Below are 18,891 nucleotides of genomic sequence, written 5' to 3'. Positions count from 1 at the left end.
GAGGTAGATGGAATTTCTCAACAGGATATCCTGCAGCAGTCTTTTCTCCCTGTGGCACTCGAAGCTATACTTACTCAGACTGTAATAAAATCGCTCTCTGATATCTTTTCATTTCACATTTAAACAGCAACATGTCACGAGGCTTTTACTCATTTTGTTTCACCAGACAGTCACTTCTCCCCATTGTCTGTGGATCAGCCGTGTGGGATCAAATTAAGTGTATTCATGTGTTCTTGGTTTAACCTCATGTAAACTATTATGTGTGACATAGAGGGGACTTATTTTCTTAAAGTAGTTGAGATTACAGATTCTGTCACATTTATTGAATAAGAACTAAAAGCAGAAATCCACAGACAGTGAGGTTTTTCATCGTTGAATCTCAGTGATTTGCTCTGCAGGTGAAAAAAAGGGTGGATTCATCTTTTAAAAGGAAGATTGGCAACATTTTCTGGTTATTACGTACAGCATGTTTATTATGTACAGCATAACTGTTGCCACATTTACCACTGCATTGATAACAGTCTCAAGGATCAAAGCCACATAAGCTACAGATTAGAAAACACATTGCATTGCAGATAGAGACATATATTAAAAATGGATCTTGTATATACACTCGCTGTCAAATAAACAACATTTATTTAAGAATATATACATATGTTTACACAGAGCCTCTAACAAGGTTTCTTATTGACATGGTGAGTTTTTGAGGTGGTCAGTCTTGATTCTGGGAATGTTGTGCAAGACTTCACCGACGTCATAGACATTCGAGCCAAGGTTAAACTTTCAGTTACAAACAAACATTTCCCAACGAAAGATGGGCAAAATGTTCTCTGTCTGATTAGTGATTTGGCACGCGCTGCAGACCAAACAGCTTGGGAGTCGGTAAAGCCAATTTCAATCACAACATCTTAGCTCTTCGGGTCACACAGAGGGATGCATGTCTGACAGACGAGTTATGGGAAGTGGAGTCACAAGAGAAAGCTTGAATAGAGGGAGAATAGATGCACGTGTCTGATAATGAACTCATTACTCCGGTCACCCAGAAGAGTCTGTTCGTTTTTCCAGGCTAAACTGCCATTAAGCCACACTTTGTTAAATGTGCATGCAAAGTCAAACCCACAGGAAATATGCTTCAGTTGCTTAGAGTTTGTGCCCAGTTTTGACTGTTTAGTTTACATATGACATGTACAAAAAAGACAGGAGCTATCACACTATAAATGATCTTTCTGTGGAACACAGTTTCCTAGTAAATACTATGAAGACCATTATAATTACAAATACAAATGAAGCAATAATGAACATTTGTACTATATGAACTTCCTGTGTTTTCCTATGAAAAACACAATACACTGAGGAGCTTTTCAGGTAATCCGTCATCTTAACTCTACTATCACCTGAAAAGCATTCAGTGTCAGTGATATCAGGCAGGTTTATTTTCAACTCATTCAGAGTTTTCAGCCATTTACTGTCACAGCAGTTGAAATAATTTCCACTAATATACACAACATTGAGGTGCACAGATAAATCATGAATCAGAGAATAGTTTAAAGACAGAAATCGATTATTTCTTATGTCCATCTCTCTCAGGGGGGAGCAGCTCAGACTGCTGGGTATAACATCCAGGTAGTTGTTTGATATGTTTAGCTGAGTTAACGCCGGCATACAGGGTAAAGACAGATCTGAGCTGGTCATGTTGGTTTCACTGATAATCAAGGAGCTAAGAGTTGTCTGCACACCATCAAGTGCGCTTACATGCATGACCATGTGAGGATTTCTCGCGAGGTTGAGGGAAACTAGAGAGGTTTCCTGAAACATGTTTGGATGGAGCATTTCTATGTTATTTTCTTTAAGACTGAGGTGTTTAAGAGTTCTTAACTGCTCGAAGGCAACACAGGATGTGTTGTGATTTATCCGTTGTGTTGACTTTGGGCTTTCTAAATGGTCCATAAGGGAACAAAGCTGCACAGAATTGTCTTGCAGATTTAATGTATCAATTTGTGTGAGTGCATTTAGAAAGAGCGGGGAGATATACACAAGTCCATTACTTTGCAGATTGAGGTGCTTTAAAGATGAAAAGAACAGCTGCCGCCGGTTTGCTGAATCACTATAATTTCTAATATTCCAGATAATGTTTTGCAGACAGTTGTAGCTGAAATTCAGTGTTTCTAAAGATGAGAGAAGGCTCAAAGTCTCCAGCGGGAAAGACCTGAAGTGGTTATAGCTCAGATCAAGATAAATCAGTGGCATCTGCCTCCAGATTGAGTGCAGGTTATTTTTTCTAACAATTGTCTCATTCATAATCTCACTAAATAGAGAATTAGCCTCTGTTACCATCGTAGCCTCTGAATTTAAGGTACCAACCATGTTATTCTGTAAATCAAGATACCTCAAACTGTTTATCTTGGGAACGATCGGGAAGTAGAGGAGTTTGTTGAAACTCAAATCAAGAATTTCAAGCCTGTACGACTGGTCATCCTCACGCGTGACAAAAAACTCCACTGAATTTCGACTAAGATTAAGATATTTAACTTGATGCAATTTAAAATCACAGATGTTTGCGAGGTTATTTTTGGCCAAGTTAAGCATCTCTAATTGGCTCAATGGTTCGAATGTGCCCTCTTCTATCACTGATATCAGATTGTCATCGATAGTAATGGCCCTCAAACCTTTACTCTCCTCAAACAAGCTGTGTGAAAGTCTTGTTATAGCGTTACCAGTCATCTTAAGTTGATCAAGAGAAGATTTGTTTTGAAGGTAAAGCTCTGCTGCATCATCACTCAGGCCATTCATGGATATGTCCAAACTCGTCAGTCTACTGATGGATTGGAGGGCTTTGCTGTTGCTGCCAAGGTTGTTGTTCAGCGCATTTCTGGACAAATTCAGCTCTTCAAGTCGAGCCAGGTTTTCAAAAGCCCCCTCGGAGATGAGATCCAGCTGGTTGGAGCTCAGGTCCAGCTGCTCCAAGCGCGGCAAAACAAGTGTGTGCAACTGTCTGATGAAGTTATTGGACAGGTCGAGTCTTGTAAGTCTTACATCCAAATCCTGAGGGACTGAGTCGAGGTTCTGGTTGTTCCAGGACTGCTCCTTGAAAATGAAGGGAACATTAATCATAATCAACGAGTGAACCATGGAAACCAAAATCAAACAACCATACATTTCCTCTGATCTTAAAGACATAGTTAAAGTGTAGCTTTATGGAATAAAAACAAAACAAAAAAAGCTATTTCATTGATTTTTACACATTTAGTATTTTAAATGACTCATCTTGAGCCTACCTTTGGATCATCATGTGTCAATCCGGTTATATAAACATCATAGATGAGTGACCAGAGAAGCAGGAGATTTAAGAACATATGTCTGACCATTCTCCCTCTGCTGCTGCTTCTGTTGCTCATAAAACTGTACAGTATCACTGCTGTTGTCAGAGCTCATATGCACGCTCACACACACCCTCTTATAGCCATGCTTCATAAAAAAAGGAGAGGGAAAACATCTGTGGACACCAGATAAACACTGTGGATACTATATTTAGACAATTAAGGCTTGACCCCTGATACATCACTTTCTATAAAGCTTTAAAAAACAGACCTCTAATTTAGGCAAATACAATTTTGAGACAACATTGCTCATATTTATGTGTTAAATGTCATAAGTATTTGATGAAAACATAAAATATGGCTTAGGACCCTAAATAAAAATTGAGAATAAATCTGAACATGAGGCGTTTCATTGATTTTATTACAATTTAAATTTTTATCATGATATTTTTAAGCATTTACAGCACTAAGGCTGTACATGACAGCCCGGAAAACACCTCCTGAGTGATATAAATTTATACCTTTGTTTGTTCCTGTCTGCGGAAAATGGAAACCATTCAGAAATAGATGAGAGGAACAAATAAACAGACAGTGTGGAGGTGGAGCTGGAGGGAAGCGGCCCAACAAGGTATAAAGAGACGTGCAAAAATAGACTGATGAAAGGAGGTGGCAGCACACGTAAACAATACAGAGAGACCGTCCCAGGCGGACTTCCTGACAGACATACATAAATGCTTAAAGGGCTGAATAACTGTCAAACTGGCAGATCATTTAAAAAACGTTGATTATGTTTTTTCCTGTGATGAGTCACTGGTTCCAACAGTTTTCCTGCTGCTGTCACTTTGTCCTTTATCAGCATGTCCTCACACAGCTCGGTCAGCTTCTCACTTCCTGCAACAATGAGCTTGTTATCGCCGCCTTGTTTCAGTTCAGCTGTATGACACCAAAGAAGGTCGAGTCTGCGTCCATTGAGACGAGGGCCTGGGGTCTGTGTGGTATCACCAGTTCCAGCTCGTCATCCTGATGCAGCTGCACAATACCTGTGACAGACAGATGGAATCAGAAGAGATGCACGATAGATAATATTGAGAAAGCAGACATAAAGTGTTTTAGTGAGGAGTTTTCTGTGCAGCTTTGCGTCTTGGCATGAACTCTGGCTGAAAGGATGAACAACCACATTTTCCAAAGCATATTCACCCATTTGGTGTTCTGAGAACAGCAGTTGAATGAGGCAGTCTGACATGTCAATCCAGAGTCTCACATGGGTTGTACTTATATATTGGACCTGTTGTACTTTATGCTTTATGCACTTTTATTATTACATTACCTGTCAAATCATACAAAGATCAATATTGAAAGACATCTGGCGTTTAAACCTAGTACACCAGGACAGACAATGCTGCTTAGGTTAGAGGAATAACTTAAAAATTTGGGGATAATGCTTATTCATTTTATTTCTGAGACCTAGATAAGATTACTAATTGGTCATTCTTAAGGTGCAGCCATCAGCCAACTATCTTTATGCAGAACACAGCCTGTGAGCCAAAGATGGACAACCCGTCTCAACTTCCTCCCACTATTAAGAAATTTAGCCAAAACAACCTGGATAAAAGCCGTGAAGCAACAACCAGCCTGACTGTCAATTGCTGACAAATTCCATTAATATCAACAATTCAATTTTGGAAATTGACATGTTTTGTCTTGTGACATTAAGTTGCTTGAAAACCATAGTGTAAAACTGACATATTGACATTTTATACAAGGTTTGATGTGTCTGCTCCAGGGCCAAGGAATGGGAAAAAACTCCATTTAAAACCATGTGTTGTTTTTACATTGAGGTTTTTGTGCATGATTAACAAATTAGATATGTAAGAGCTGTTGGTATGTGGATTTTGTTGTCTTTAAACCAAGCCAGGCTAGCTTCCTGTTTTCAGCCTTTGTGCTTTTAGCTAACCTGCTGCCTGTTTGAGCGTCATATTTACTGTACAGCGATGAGAGTGGTGTCAATCTTCTCAAGTGACTATCAGCAAAAAAACACAAAAAGCTGTGTCACAGTGTTATTTCTTCGTGGAGATAATGCAGAGCAGCAGCAGTTCCTCACTGACCTGCAGTGTGGCATGTGTTGGCAGAGGTTGCATTAGGCATCGTTTGCAGGCAGCGCAACAGCTCTGTCGGCGTTGTCTTTGAGGAACTCCAGCTTCGAATAATATGACCCATAACTGTGCTCGGGCTTTTGAATAAAACCTGTGAATTAAGTAGAACATTAGTTGGAAAGCTGGAACAAATCAGATGTAATATCAACTCAGTTACACTTGAGTTCAGTGACACCATACTTGTCCAAACACCAAGTAATAACCATCTTCTTGGACAACAATTCTGTTTTCCTTTTGTGAAATTGCATTTCCTCGCTGTGCAGAAACAGTCCAAGGGATCACAATCATATTTCCTATGGGAAAAGGCGAGATACACTTATTCAAAATAATGGCAGACCGTGCAATTCTGAAGCCAGAGAGTCCAATTTAGTTTTACCTCTAATGTCTGGTTGTTTGTTAGTGTTCGCAGTTAACTGCAGGAATGTTGGAGCTGGCAAGAGTGAGAAATAAACATAATACTTTAATTTTATTAACTTAGCAAATCCTCGTTATGGTCTCACTACCAGATTAGAGCGTAACTAATGGACACATATTCAGTTCTCAGCTCCAACCCACCTCTGAAGATGACTTGGTCCCGTTTTTCTCTCCTAAAGGACATCTTCAGAGAACTCTGAGCTTTTTGGAAAGTACTTGACTTAATGTCCTAAGAGAAAACAAAGCATTAAGAGAAAATGTATTATTGCAGCACTATCAGAATACTGACTAATGGTGTAAATCTCAGTAGTACAATGTCCAAGATGACTCCATCCTACATAATCAGTGACATACCTCCCTGGTTTTAGACATCTTGGCCATTCTCCCATTGACTCCCTCAGAACGTGGCTGATTTAATTGTAAAATTAAATCCCTCTGGAGATTCCGAAAATCATTTTCTATAACACTGGCTCTCTGCACCAGGAAAAGACTGAGACAAAACATAAATGCTGTTAGTAATAATAAAGGATTGTAAAGCATACCGAGACTTGCAGCCTGGATGTCTTCAAGTTACTCAAATGGGTGAGGTCACACTTCAGTTAACCCCGGAAAACTAAATGTTCAGTTTCAAAATTAGTTTCTAAATGAGGAACTATCTCCTCTGTGCCTCTCAACATGGAATTCATTTAGATGTATGATGATTACAGCCAAATGCGGTGTATTGTGAAACTTGCAGTCAGAGTAAAAGCTATGTTAAAGGCCACACTGATAGAACAACCTTGTTCTTGTCGGCACTTGTGCCAGCAGAGTCCAAAATGAAGAAGAAGTTTTAGCCCTTTGAAGCAATACCACCAGCTGCACAGGCACAAAAGACAGACAAATGCGTTTAGACAGAAAATGAAACATTTTAATCCATCAATCAACTCCATTTACAAAAGTATATCCCATTTTATATACAATATGTACAGAGACGTATAAACAATTATAATTTGTCCACATGGATTCATTCACATGGTAACTAAACAATAGCACTGTAACAAAACATATCACTGATATTCTGCAGGGATGCTGTAGTGCAAATGTGCGCAAAATATATAGTGCTGTTGCTCTGTGAATACCTTATAACTCCAGTTTTAATGGATTTTCTCAGCAACTTTGTACTTGCTTTGAACATTTATATGATCTTCTCGTTATTTTTTTTATAACCCAGGAGCATATGGAACTTAGAAACCCCTGTTAAACCACCCACTTACAACTGTTAATAGAATTAAATTTACTAAAAAAGGTGTACAAACGGCAATGAAAATATTTCAAACAGAGGGTTAGATGTTAATTTTGGAGATACAAGATTATCATTCAACAGCACTCAAAGGTTGTAAATATTAAGTATCTCTCAGCGCAGTGTCATTCCTAGAGAGAGATGCGGTCTGCCTGGAGACAACATGGCAACTATAAATATACTTTTGTCTGATAAGGACACTTGGCTCATCAAGCCTGATGCTCTTTGCACAGAATCAAGGTGAGGTGAAACATAACAGTCTAAACTGTCCTTTTTGATACAGAGCTGTGAAAGTGAACTAAAGTCACCCAGGGGCTTCCTGAACTTTAATAACCCAGTGGGAGTTAAGTGCCCTGCCCTTGGGGCAACAGGTGGACTAGTATTTGCTTTTAAAACAGATCTTGTCAATTTATTAATCCTAGATCAAGCAGGAAGAGAGGACAGTGTGTCTCTGGACTGATTTGTCCGTTGTGAGCAATGTTTCATTCTTCTCCGTAAGAGGCCTGGTGGCTGTGTAGTTATCAGTTCTGTCCAGCAGATGGAGCCTCTCCAAGTCTGACACTTCCCAGGAAGGTGGTGTGGTTGGTCATGCTAATGAGCGTGTCCTCATACACTATACGTATGGAAATCCTCTGGCCGGCCCGGAGCAGACTCACTCCGGCCGTGTAGCAGGTGTTGAATTTGCGCTGGCCCGTCTCAATGCTGCACGTGCACCGGAGGAACGGGTTGGAGTCCACCATCACCTCATAGCTGGCAATGTCGGTGAAGTTGAGGTAGTACACCTGCAGGAGCGAGGAGATAAGAAATTCACAAATGACTGAGAGGGGTAGTCAAAGCAAGTCCACATAATATTTAAGAGCTTATTTTAAAGCTGTAACAGCTGTAAATATCAGAATGGCCTCCAAGAGTTTGAGTTATGAAGCTGCAAATTTAGCCACTGAAAGAGAGAGATCAAAATAAATGCGTCTTATAACTCAAAACACTCATGGATAAGCCAAGCAAGCAGGGTTCTAAACTGCCAGTTCTTTTGAGTCTGAACTGTAAATCTTAAGAGTTACGTCGAGGACCGTACTCACTTCTACCTGACTATATATGAAGTAGACACCGTCCACCAGCACCTCCAGCTCTCCAGAGCGAGGGTGCATTTTAAACACACGGTGGTGGATGAACACCATCTTCCAGTTCCTAAGGATGCCTTCAGACAGATCTAAACATGTCACAACAAACACAAACAAACAGTCAACATACACAGCAGGGTTTAACCACATCCAGAACTCTGCGCTGACAAAAAATATAAACCCTCTAATGATGCTTTCACTCCTTTCAGACTGACTCACTGATTCAGGGAAACCTGAAACTGCTAGCACGCAAGAATTCTGCGTCTGCCCCGAGTTTTAATATAATTTCAGAACTGTTTGCTAATCCTACAATAGCTATCGGATTACATTGGGGTAACTGTAATCTCAGATAATCTTCAAGCTCATATTGGTCGCAACATTTTGCCCTCTGAACCAAAATATATTCTGTTAATTCTGTTGGCGATTGTATTAACTTTCCATAAGGCCAATAAATGAATAATAAATGAATATATATATGTGTCTATGTGAAGTCATATTTTTAAATGACCAACCGCAGTCTTAAAGTGTAGTAGGGATATGTATAGTTAAATTGCAGATCCAGGTGACTAACAGGGATTAAGCATGTTTATTGTTTCGAGTGCACAGAAGACCCACCTTCTCTCACTTGGATGGTTGTTTCCTGCCCTTGCAAATGAACCACTGCAGGCTGAAAAACAAAGATCTCTGGTGACTAAGGGCTGGGGTTAGAATACACAATAAAACTGGAGAAGGGCTGGTTGCATAGCATTTTGAGTGAGTTTAAATTAAATTAGTCTACCTGGAATTCCTTTGTTTTAGTTTTATCCAGAACCCCTGAAACAAGAAGAGAGAGAGAGAGAGAGACATGATAAATGTCTGGCCGACAGCACTGCTGAGGAACAAAAGAAGACATGTAGAGTAAAAGAAAACAAACACTGACATAGTTTTAAGATGGAGCAGTGCTGTCCCACACAATGTTAGACACACTGTATCCAAAACCCTCACTTTGCAGACAATGAGTTCATCGATTTTGACAACCCGAGCCCCCTTCTAGTGTGGGAATGTGTCTACATGCAGGAAATGACTGTAATCTAAGAACAAATCTCTCAACTTGCGGGTGTTTAAGATCTCTGGCTCAAGTCTTAGCTATCTCAGCGTATCATTGTGTCATTTCTATTTTACGTTTTATACCTGCTGGACCTTGAGCGCCCGGAGGTCCCTGTGGCCCTGGAGGTCCAGGAGGTCCTGCAGGCCCCACACCAATGCTTCCTGGAATACCAGGTATTCCCGGGATGCCCGGTGGGCCCTGTGGGCCTGGGGGACCGGGGGGGCCAGGGGGGCCTGGCACAGACCTTTTCCTCCCTGTACAGACAGAGGGCAAAATGGTTGGCACATAAAGAAAATTAAGCAGATTCATCTTTTGACTGTCTATATTTGAAGCCCCAAATCACAAATTTGCCTCTGAGAGCTTTTCAAACTGTATGGCAGCTGTACAGATTGTAAATTCAGATAAGAAGAACAGCAAGAATAATGTCAGAATTCTTTCATAAAGGATGGGAGGAAATATTAAAAGCTTGCCATTCACTTTAAGCAAACATTTTAGGATTTTTGATAGAATCTCTAGAAAGCAGACCGCAAGGAGCAGGCTCAGCAGTGACAAATACAACTGAAATTAAGGCGGAATTTTGAATCACCTTTTTTCCTCTCTTTCCTTCTCCCTCCAGTTGATTCTGTAAGAAACAAAAACAGTGTGATTAAGCCTGCAATGGTCTCCTGAATAATTTTGATCCCAGATAACATCTACGGTATCCAGCTCATTCTAGGTATCCTAAATAACAGTTTCATGATGTTGTGCGCTCAACACTGGAGTGGAGGTATGTCAGTCTGTGGTATCTTCTAGTGTAGTAATTTGTAAGTGTGGTTTCACCTCCTCTGTATGAACAACTGCCTTAAGCATTCACAGGCAGTGGAACTGGAGAAGATCATTAGAGAGATACTTTATCCTGCCAAAATCCTTTTCTTTGAATTAAGCCCAGATGGAGAATGCAGATGAAAGTCTGTGTGCATGTGTTTGTGTGTGTGCGTGCTAGATGTTGGTGGGGCATCTATTGTATGTCAGTGCTTGAAAGACAAAATGCACTTAGTGTGCTGCTGCGTGTGTTCTCTGTGTGCAGCTGAAGAATCCTTTTCAAAATGCCGTCTCGCTGTTCTTGTGTTTACCATGTCATTACAACTACAAAGGCCATTTAACCTTAAAACCTCACAGTTTGAGTCCCCCTCAAACATATGGCCAGCGTTTCTCCTCCAGCTAAATGACTGGATGCATCCGCATAGATTTCTCTTAACGAGCAGCCCTATCTGGAATCTGGTGCCCGTTAGAGGAGTGGAGAGAACGTACACACACACGCAAACGCAAACACACGGCACACACACACACACATCTAAGGCCGAGATTACAAAAGCCTTTGTCTGTGTGCTGAGAGCAGAAGAGAGACCTGGGAATGATTAGTGTTTAGAGGCTCGGGACTTTACTGATTTATGTAGAAAGTCTCAAAGGTGAGTTTTTTCTTCTAATTTAAACACAATTACTAAACTTCCCCCCAAGTATTCAGTGTCACGCCACAGACATTGGAATGCCTTGTGATCATGCTGCACTTGTTGCACTCAGACATGAAACTTCAAAGCCTTTGCTTTTTATTTGCATAGCTCACATTCTAAACAAAAACTACAAAAGCAATTTCAGACATATTAGCCATATGGTTTTGTCACAGAGCTATTGATTACGATAAATCAATGCAATGGGTTTAATGAAAGCCATCAAAGTCGGAGCTGATAACCCAGATGTCCACCTGGTTTTCTAAAATGACTGCATGTTCCCACAAGTGATCTCTTTTTTCCCGGGCGATTCAGGCGTGACCGATAACACGTCTGGATTCCAAAGCCTTAATCTACTTAGATACAAGAGATATTTTGGGGACCTTATATTATTTTGAGATGGGGGAAATCAACACGGGCTTTCACTGTCTGTTTCAAATTGGTGAAACCCTCCCAAACTCCCTGTTTGCTATCCAAGTAATAATCAATCCCATTCCATTAAATCTTTTGCTCTATAAACTCAGCAGCATTATGTGCTGGAGCTGCTTTGTTAAGTAAGCACGGAGCAGTAAAAAATCAATTCAACAAAAAATAAAGCGAGAAAACATTTACAAACTGTTTTCAAATTTTAAGAGCCTTAAGCTCAACATAAGCCGGTTATTTACATAGTGCAGAACCTTCTTTATACAAGTGTTACAGAAACCATTATCCCACAGTGGACCAGGCAAGAAAAAAGACTGATGCAGGTGCACAAGATAGCGCATTTTGTTTAAGGCATTAAAGGCACTGAATTTGATCTATAATTGTCAGTTAAGTCCTGACAATTATAGATGTGAAGGCAATACAGCATTAGTAACAGCATACGTCTGTGTCAAGGTGTGAGGATACTTTTTTTTTTAAACTGCTCGTACCTGAATCTGGCGGCTTGCCGGGACTCCTTTTCGCTCGCTGAGTTATGCCCCTGTTATCCTCTGTGGCACGGAAGTTGCTATTTCTGTGCAGTAACCTCTCCTGGTGAAAAGGAGAGAAAGGAAAATATTAATGAGCATGGGAAATTTCTGTCGCAGAAAATTCTAGGGTGATTGTTCACTTTGAACACAAAGGCTCTCCTCAGAATATCAATACCAGCCGAGGCCACATTATACATTAATTCCAGGAAGCAGACAAAAGCAATGAGCGATACGAGTTTTGGAGAGCGAAAACCATGTTACAAGTGGCCTTTCTATTCTTGGGGTATAATGTTTGCACAGAGACAACTTGAGGCATTTTAAAAAATTTGAGACACTGTCAGCCGGCACATTCATTTGCGGCCAAGTCGTTGTCTGCCCCACCGGCACTGTAACCTATCCTGTAACCCAAGTCCATTTTGTCTGCGTTTCTGCAGTTTGAGACAGTCACCTGGACACTGCTGCTCTAAAATTCACCTTTTAATACTAAAGGAGGACATGTATTGTGGTTAATCTGAGAGCAATACCCATTCACATGGCACCTGGTCCCGGCCCTATTCAGAGGTAGCATGAATGCGCTAAAACAACGGCGGCAGAGAAAAGGATGTGATGGAGCTGGTCTGAGCTCACCCCTTGGAACAGGAAAAGCCAAGGAAAAGCAACAGTGGTGGGGTGTTCCCATGGGCGAGCGAGTGGCGGGGCAAACTACATGCCTGTGTTCTTCTGCGACTGGTTCTGGTTGACCTACATTCACGTGAACTCTGTAGGAGGCGTTGACCTGACTGTGGCACACTCAAGATGGGACCGCCCCTGACAACAAAATGTTTCCTACCAAGGATTCAGAGTTTAAGTTTTTTCTGAGTCACTTTCTCAAAGAAGAGCCAGTTTGTGATTACATTTTTGGAGGATTCCCGGAGGTCGACAGACAAAGAAACCCTGGCCCTGGAAACACATCGAGACCACCCAAAGCCCCGCAATATATGAGATCGCTTTCGCACAGACTTTTGATAGTCAGCATAAATAATGGTACGGGTATGAGGTATAAACGCTCTCAATGGCTGAGGAGAGACAACCAGACAGCTTGTATTGTACTGGACATCTGCTTAGAGTTTGTATAACTGTCATTTCCAAAGCAGTGACACGTGCAGCACCTTAGCATGGATCAAAAGATAATAAATAGTGATGTATCAGTCAGTTTCTTCTGCAACAAATGAATCAGACAAGCTTACTGACGGACCCTTTGACCTCTCCTCTCCCATGGGGTTTTATCCCAGTTGGGGTGACGAGATGACATATTCTGTGTTTCCATCTGTGATGCTCGAGTAAACATAGTTGTTAAACTCCGCCAATGGCGAGAAACCTCCTTCTGAAAACGGCGTGAACTCCCAGTGCCTCGTTGTGTGGTTTTCATGTAGAGCCACTGGAAGACCATGAGAAGACAGACAAGAAAAGTTATGTTTTGAGTTTATTCTCTACCTCATCTCAGATGTGGGAACTCCCCCCTGTGGTGAAGGATGAGCTGTATCATGTCTAACACCGGCTGTGTTGGGCAAGCTCAAAGGTAGTTAAAGTCTGCAGCCTTGACCAGCTGCCAGCCATGTCTGACCTTATAAGCACTGATGGAGGAGTATGTGTTGGAATGGTTTCTCGACACACAGACCTCCAGATGTTCCCGCAAGCGGCGATGTTCGGTGTTCATTTGGCGCGCAGGTGTCTCCACATCTCCTCTCCAGCTGTTGGCATATAGGGGGCTTTTACCTCTCAAAAGGATTCTGGGTGTGTGTTCAGGCATATGGCATTACACTTTCGTCTGTTCTGACAGCCAAACATGATTCAACACCCAATTTCTGGGCCGAGATTATGCTTCAGCAGGACGACAAAAACAAACAAGCTGTCTGCTAGGCTACTACCAAACTGGTGCAGCTGGGAACAAAGTGATTGTAAACGAGTAAAAAAAAAAAATAATATATAAATATCCCATTATACGACTATGAGAAATAGTTCTGCGCCATCGTTTTCTCCATTTCACGTCATTACAACATTTACAGCGTTCATGCCCTTCAAAGGCACAGTTACAGTAAATCAGGATGACAATGTGTTGGTATGTATGCCAAGTACCAACTATTGAGTAAACCATTCTTTTTCAGAACAAGGGAAAATGCTATTAATTAGAGGGCTCTCGAATCTTCAAAGCATGGGGGGTGCTGTTATGCTCAGAGGATGAGATTCCCCGTTGCTCCGTGAGGATATGACTAAATTTCAGTCACCTCAGGGGTGTGTAATTTTCTGATGAGCAGACTTCATTCTGCCCTATAAACACTTAGTATCACATCGGCTTGTATATCTACCAGTTTCTGCATGAATACCCTGTTGAGAATCCCTGACATTCATAACATTTCAAGCTGATTATGGTTCTAAACTGCTGTGGCTCATGCCTTCAGTCCTTCCAGCTCACATTTGTTCCACTAATACAGACATTTGTGGTTGAAGTGACGCCTTTCATTTCACTGGTCGTCCAAGATTCAGTCACTAAATTGCGGTCGAGAATGCAAGGCTAAACTCAGGACTGGTGGCTGAGGGTGCAAGATGCAGAATTGATGCCCGTCACAGATTTATAACCAACTTTGTATCGTTTTTTGGGTTTCGAAAGCTCATAATTCGGCTGTGATTCACACTCCTCCACAGATTCAATGACGGCATGTTTTTCTCTTAAATGTCACCCAGAAGGAGTGTCCCTACCTCAGTCAGCCAATATCAAACGCTGCTCTCTGGAAGGGACATGTGTTTTAAACCATAACTTGGGTAATTTAATAAGGGCATCCATAGATAGTCATCTAGAAAAAGCTGTGGAACTCAACCTGAGAGAAATTTTGCCTGTCAGCAGCCAGTCACATTTCAGAGTGTTGCAACACTTGCTGGCAAAGTGATGCTGAGCTAAATGCTGTGATAGCCTCAAGAATTTATTATTTGGGTAGATGTTTGCGACTCTGGACTTAATCTTCAGCTTCTTCTTCGTCTGCCTGTCAAGAGTATTCTTATTTGGAAAAGTTTGCAGAAATATGAGGATCTCTGAAGTTTTTACCTCCTCTGCCTTGTGCTTTTACGGCACTTGCATCCATGCTGATTAATCCCTGATGTGTAGGGCCTGCTCTATTTGTACACATGATACCGCTGCTTTAACTAATCATGCACTGGTCACGATTAAAGTAGATGTGGGTGACAGCCCACCCCGGCACTCCAGATACTCCAGCATACATGCTTAGGACTTTGAGTCCCGTCAAACTGACTTTTTTAATAGCCGTTAACTAGACTCCAGATGTTTCAGCATCTGTTCTTTGTGAGACTTTGAAGGCATACATCAGAGGAGAGAATTATTTCATATAATGGTTATAAGAAAAATGTTAGGCTCAAATATTAAACGCTAACTGAGCAAACACAAGTCTGTGGATTGACTTTCGTAAGTTGTCATTCACCAAGGTCAGCCAACTCCTGAGTGACACTAAGTCAGTCATGCCCTGCGTCGCACCTCGCACTTTAGAACAACACACGCACGCACGCACGAGGGGGTTTTTACTGTTGAGAACTTTGCAGATCTGCTGGACAGCTGGGATTTACTGCCTTGCTCAAGGGCATACCCACTGTGGCTGTGAAGGGACGAGTGTTTGTTCACTTCCCAGATCCAGATCATAAATGACCACATCATCTGCTCTCATTAAGAAGCGACTACGAGGATCTGAAAATGTGTGAGATGTTAAGCGGTGCATAACGCTTAAGTGCTTGTCAGAAATTTCTCCAACTAAGATCTCACCGTTACTATTGTTCCCGATGCTTTTATTGAATATCTTCAGTCAGTATTACTGCCAGCAAAATATCTGATGATTTATAAACCTTTCAGGAGCCAGTTTAGATAACGCAACTATATTGTTTCCATTTTCTGGTCCAAAACCACCAAAATAAAGTTTTATAGACTTTCTGTCTGGTACAAATACGATCAAATTTGTTTTATTGTAACAAATTTGATTTGATAGCATTTGCCGTTGTGTCTTATTTTCTTTTCTTGCCTCACATCACCCCATAAACCAAGTAACAAGCAGTTCCTCTTCTGTTCACAGAGAGTTTGTGAAAACTGATCAAAGCCTTGTATTATTACAGTTTATACAGTCTTGGGGAGTTTTTAGTCTCAGTGACTTACTTCAGCTAAGATGTGCAGGAGTAAATTCTGCCACCCTTAGGCAAAAAATGCCTTAAATGACTGACGGACTGTGAAAGAAGAGGCGGGAAGTGGCTGAAGTACAGCAAGACAAGAAAGTGAATAAAATGGATTAAAATATGGTGAAAAATAGAACTGAAATTTGATATCACTAGACTGAAACTTAATTTGCCGCCAGAATAAACACAGAACTGTGTATTCTTCTCATAATAAACTTGAGCATTAGAATTTTTACGTATAAAGTTTTGACGTATACAAATACAATTATTATTTCTTTACAATTTTCATTCCTAATAAATAACCGTTGTCCTCCATAAATGGATTTCAATAAGATTCTCTTTCCATTCTGTTTGACTCACAAAGCCAGTAATTAACACAGCTTTACCAAAAATATGTCTGGATTTTCATTGGGTACACTGTTTATCAAGGTTGATTTATGCCCGACACTGACCAACCCGGTTGAGAATTGTCTAACAGCCACTGAATTTGGTTTGCAAAGCTGTTTTTACACAATGACGAACCACAAAGCAGAATGAGTACATGTGAGCAGAGGTCACACACTTGATGTTACAGTGTAGGACAACAAAGGCCTAAGCACTCCTGTCATATCAGATGAGTCGATATTGTTTACGTATTCGTTCCATTCGTTTGATGGAGACTTGTGTGAAAAATCCAATAAACTATTTTTCGGCCCACAAAAGGGATTCTTCAAAGCAAATGGCTGAAAAGCCAACAAGTGCGGCCGCTGCGTCCGAATGCCACATGCTCCTGTTTCTCCAACTATGTAAACTGTGGGATGTGTAATCAGAGTTGTTTAATGCAGACATCTGGTAAGGAAAGCATCACAGCGCTGTTAAATATTTACAGCCTGGCGAACGTCTTTCACCTCATGAAGAGTCACCATCTGGGTTGAATACCGGGCCCATCTCACTCGGCTCTAACCAGGGAAACCACTACTATCTAAAATAAGCTTAGCAAAGGACACACTGAGGGCTAAATGAATAGGCTCGGCTTCCCACTTGTGAGAGGGAAAATTAAATGAAAGGAAAATGTTACAAACCCCCAAATACCGGCAGTGGACCTTGAAAATCTTTCCTACAGAGAAATAAGTGAAACAAATAACCTGGATTCCTCTCTGTGAATATCGAGTTGATGGTTCCGCACAACTAAATGTTCAGCCATTGCCCCCCCTGCCACACATAGTAGATCATTTTCTCTGCAAAAAACACAGCTGGTGACACATGACCGAACTGAACAAGCAACACCAATCTGAGACCTACACTTTGGTCCCTTTGTACTGATGAAATTAGGGAGTGTGCAGGCGTCGGTGGTGGTGGGGGTTGTTGCCAAAGCCACAGACAACACAGTGAAAATTCAATCAGGCCGCTGCCTGAAAAGAAAACACATGTGAGACCGGGCCTGGCTCTGCTCCAAGTACCAACTGCCCCGTCTAAGTCCTGATGCATTTACATCAGCCCTTGGGCTTTGCACCTGCTGGTGATCCAGTAAATTTTCCGTCCACCTGCTCCAGCCCACTGACTGACCCGTCCCAGTGATTCCAGCTGGGCCTAACTATAGAGCATCACCTCTGCCTGCTACGGGAGGAAAGGGGAAGCTCTGGAAACAAGACAAATTGAGTTACATGTGATTTGATTACAGGGGGAAAAGCTATTTGGCAGGTAAATGAGTTAAAAGTTTTATGAAGGGAACATCTGGACCATACCCATCCTCCCTGATCTGCCCCTCACCCCCCGTCTCCGGATGTGTTAACCTCAGCGTTGGCCAGGTGACAGACCTAAGGCTCATACCTCGGTGCATCTTTTCTCTTTTTTTCTCAAGGGAGGATGAGTCACACAGACGATTCAAGACGTATTCGCGTGATAACGGAGTTGGCAAAGATTTAAAAAACGAAAAAAAAACTTCGTGTCAAGCTACTGTAAAATAAGTTGCCCAGAAACATGCCATGACAGAGCGCGGGCACCGAACCTGACACCGTGATACGGGAACAGGAGGACTGAGGTGGAGGTGAACGAACACGACATGCCTCCGTGTGAGGAATGAAAACAATTTGTTGAAGAAGCTGCTTCATTATTATTATTATTATTATTTATTTGGAGAGTGGGGGTGTGTTTTTACCTCAAGACCCTCTCCTCCGCTGCCGCTCCTGTCGCCTCCTGCTGCTCCTCTGCCGCCGGAGTCCAGTCGCGGGGGGCCGAGAGTGAGCACCGCCGCCGGGTCAGCCGGGTCAACCCCGTTCAGCGTCAACACGGAGTCCCGCTTCTGGTGGATAATCTCCCGCTTGACTTCTGAGCGCAGGTCCAGGTAGCAGACGAGGGTGATGGCGTGTAGGGACAGCGACAGCAGGAATAATCCCAGGAAGACAACGCTGCCTCCGCGACCCCTGCACTTCTTGCCGCACGTGCAGGGCGCCGCTCCGGGCATCACTTTGTCTGGGAAATCCTCCGCGTGGGGACCGTCGCGTGCCATAGTGGGAGGGAGCGCGAGTGGGACGCTCTCTATCTCGGCATGCTCGGCTCGTCGGGTGTCACGCGGGGCGCGGCTAATCGATAACGAGGAGACTCATCGGTGCATCAGCCGCAGGTCGCTGCGAATTTCGGCGAGTGTCTGTAGTAACAATGACGGACCCGCCCACCTCCGCTGCTATTGGTCCGGGATACTTAACTCACGAGCCCGGGCGAGCCGGGCCGGAGGTCTTCTTCAGGGGGACGCTGCACGCCACCAGGTGCAGTAGTCGAGCGACACCCAACGGACAAAGCAAGCCTCTGCAGCGCGTATGAGAGCCTGATAAAGAGAGTGTGTTGAATCCGAATCAGACCTGGGGTTTATTTCTAAGTAGGTTCGCACATACAAGGAATTTG

At 42.3% G+C, this 18,891-nt stretch overlaps 3 protein-coding genes across 4 annotated transcripts; all 3 read right to left on the bottom strand.

The window, feature by feature from the left end:
* Window positions 1–91: 91 nt before the first annotated feature.
* On the bottom strand, window positions 92–3,591 carry LOC133958403 (transforming growth factor beta activator LRRC33-like). The gene is made up of 2 exons (XM_062393168.1): window positions 3,276–3,591; window positions 92–3,084 (listed from the first exon to the last, which is right to left on the bottom strand). The coding sequence occupies exons 1-2, from the start codon at window positions 3,393–3,395 to the stop codon at window positions 1,207–1,209; spliced, it is 1,998 nt and encodes a 665-aa protein (XP_062249152.1). The 5' UTR covers window positions 3,396–3,591; the 3' UTR covers window positions 92–1,206.
* A 129-nt stretch (window positions 3,592–3,720) lies between these two features.
* Window positions 3,721–6,465, bottom strand: LOC133958901 (tumor necrosis factor ligand superfamily member 13B-like). The gene is made up of 6 exons (XM_062393928.1): window positions 6,239–6,465; window positions 6,026–6,113; window positions 5,847–5,900; window positions 5,651–5,763; window positions 5,423–5,561; window positions 3,721–4,357 (listed from the first exon to the last, which is right to left on the bottom strand). Exons 1-6 carry the CDS (start codon window positions 6,422–6,424, stop codon window positions 4,242–4,244), a joined length of 696 nt encoding a protein of 231 aa, XP_062249912.1. The 5' UTR covers window positions 6,425–6,465; the 3' UTR covers window positions 3,721–4,241.
* A 304-nt stretch (window positions 6,466–6,769) lies between these two features.
* On the bottom strand, window positions 6,770–18,691 carry eda (ectodysplasin A). 2 transcript variants are annotated; one of them, XM_062393115.1, is made up of 8 exons: window positions 18,149–18,691; window positions 11,767–11,866; window positions 9,955–9,990; window positions 9,452–9,622; window positions 9,060–9,094; window positions 8,897–8,948; window positions 8,246–8,370; window positions 6,770–7,945 (listed from the first exon to the last, which is right to left on the bottom strand). In XM_062393115.1, exons 1-8 carry the CDS (start codon window positions 18,497–18,499, stop codon window positions 7,685–7,687), a joined length of 1,131 nt encoding a protein of 376 aa, XP_062249099.1. In that variant the 5' UTR covers window positions 18,500–18,691; the 3' UTR covers window positions 6,770–7,684. The 2 variants fall into 2 exon arrangements, with proteins under 2 accessions (XP_062249099.1, XP_062249098.1); XM_062393114.1 differs by having other exon boundaries at window positions 8,240–8,370; window positions 18,149–18,689.
* Between the last annotated feature and the right edge of the window lie 200 nt (window positions 18,692–18,891).

The sequence above is a fragment of the Platichthys flesus genome, chromosome 8 (genome assembly GCF_949316205.1).
Source record: "Platichthys flesus chromosome 8, fPlaFle2.1, whole genome shotgun sequence".
Lineage (NCBI taxonomy): Eukaryota > Metazoa > Chordata > Actinopteri > Pleuronectiformes > Pleuronectidae > Platichthys > Platichthys flesus.
The sequence above is the reverse complement of the archived record's forward strand: the minus strand, read 5'-3'. Positions and strand labels throughout refer to the sequence as shown.

Coding starts and splice junctions, on each gene's coding strand:
- LOC133958901 (XM_062393928.1), bottom strand. CDS start 6,424: ATGCTTTACAATCCTTTATTATTACTAACAGCATTTATGTTTTGTCTC. Junction 5,562..5,650: donor ATTACTTGGTGTTTGGACAA/GTATGGTGTCAC, acceptor CTTAATTCACAG/GTTTTATTCAAAAGCCCGAG. Junction 4,358..5,422: donor CAACACATGCCACACTGCAG/GTCAGTGAGGAA, acceptor TGTCTGTCACAG/GTATTGTGCAGCTGCATCAG.
- eda (XM_062393114.1), bottom strand. CDS start 18,499: ATGGCACGCGACGGTCCCCACGCGGAGGATTTCCCAGACAAAGTGATG. Junction 9,623..9,954: donor AAGGAAAGAGAGGAAAAAAG/GTGATTCAAAAT, acceptor CTGTCTGTACAG/GGAGGAAAAGGTCTGTGCCA. Junction 9,095..9,451: donor GGGCGCTCAAGGTCCAGCAG/GTATAAAACGTA, acceptor TTCTTGTTTCAG/GGGTTCTGGATAAAACTAAA.
- LOC133958403 (XM_062393168.1), bottom strand. CDS start 3,395: ATGAGCAACAGAAGCAGCAGCAGAGGGAGAATGGTCAGACATATGTTC. Junction 3,085..3,275: donor TGACACATGATGATCCAAAG/GTAGGCTCAAGA, acceptor TTCATTTTCAAG/GAGCAGTCCTGGAACAACCA.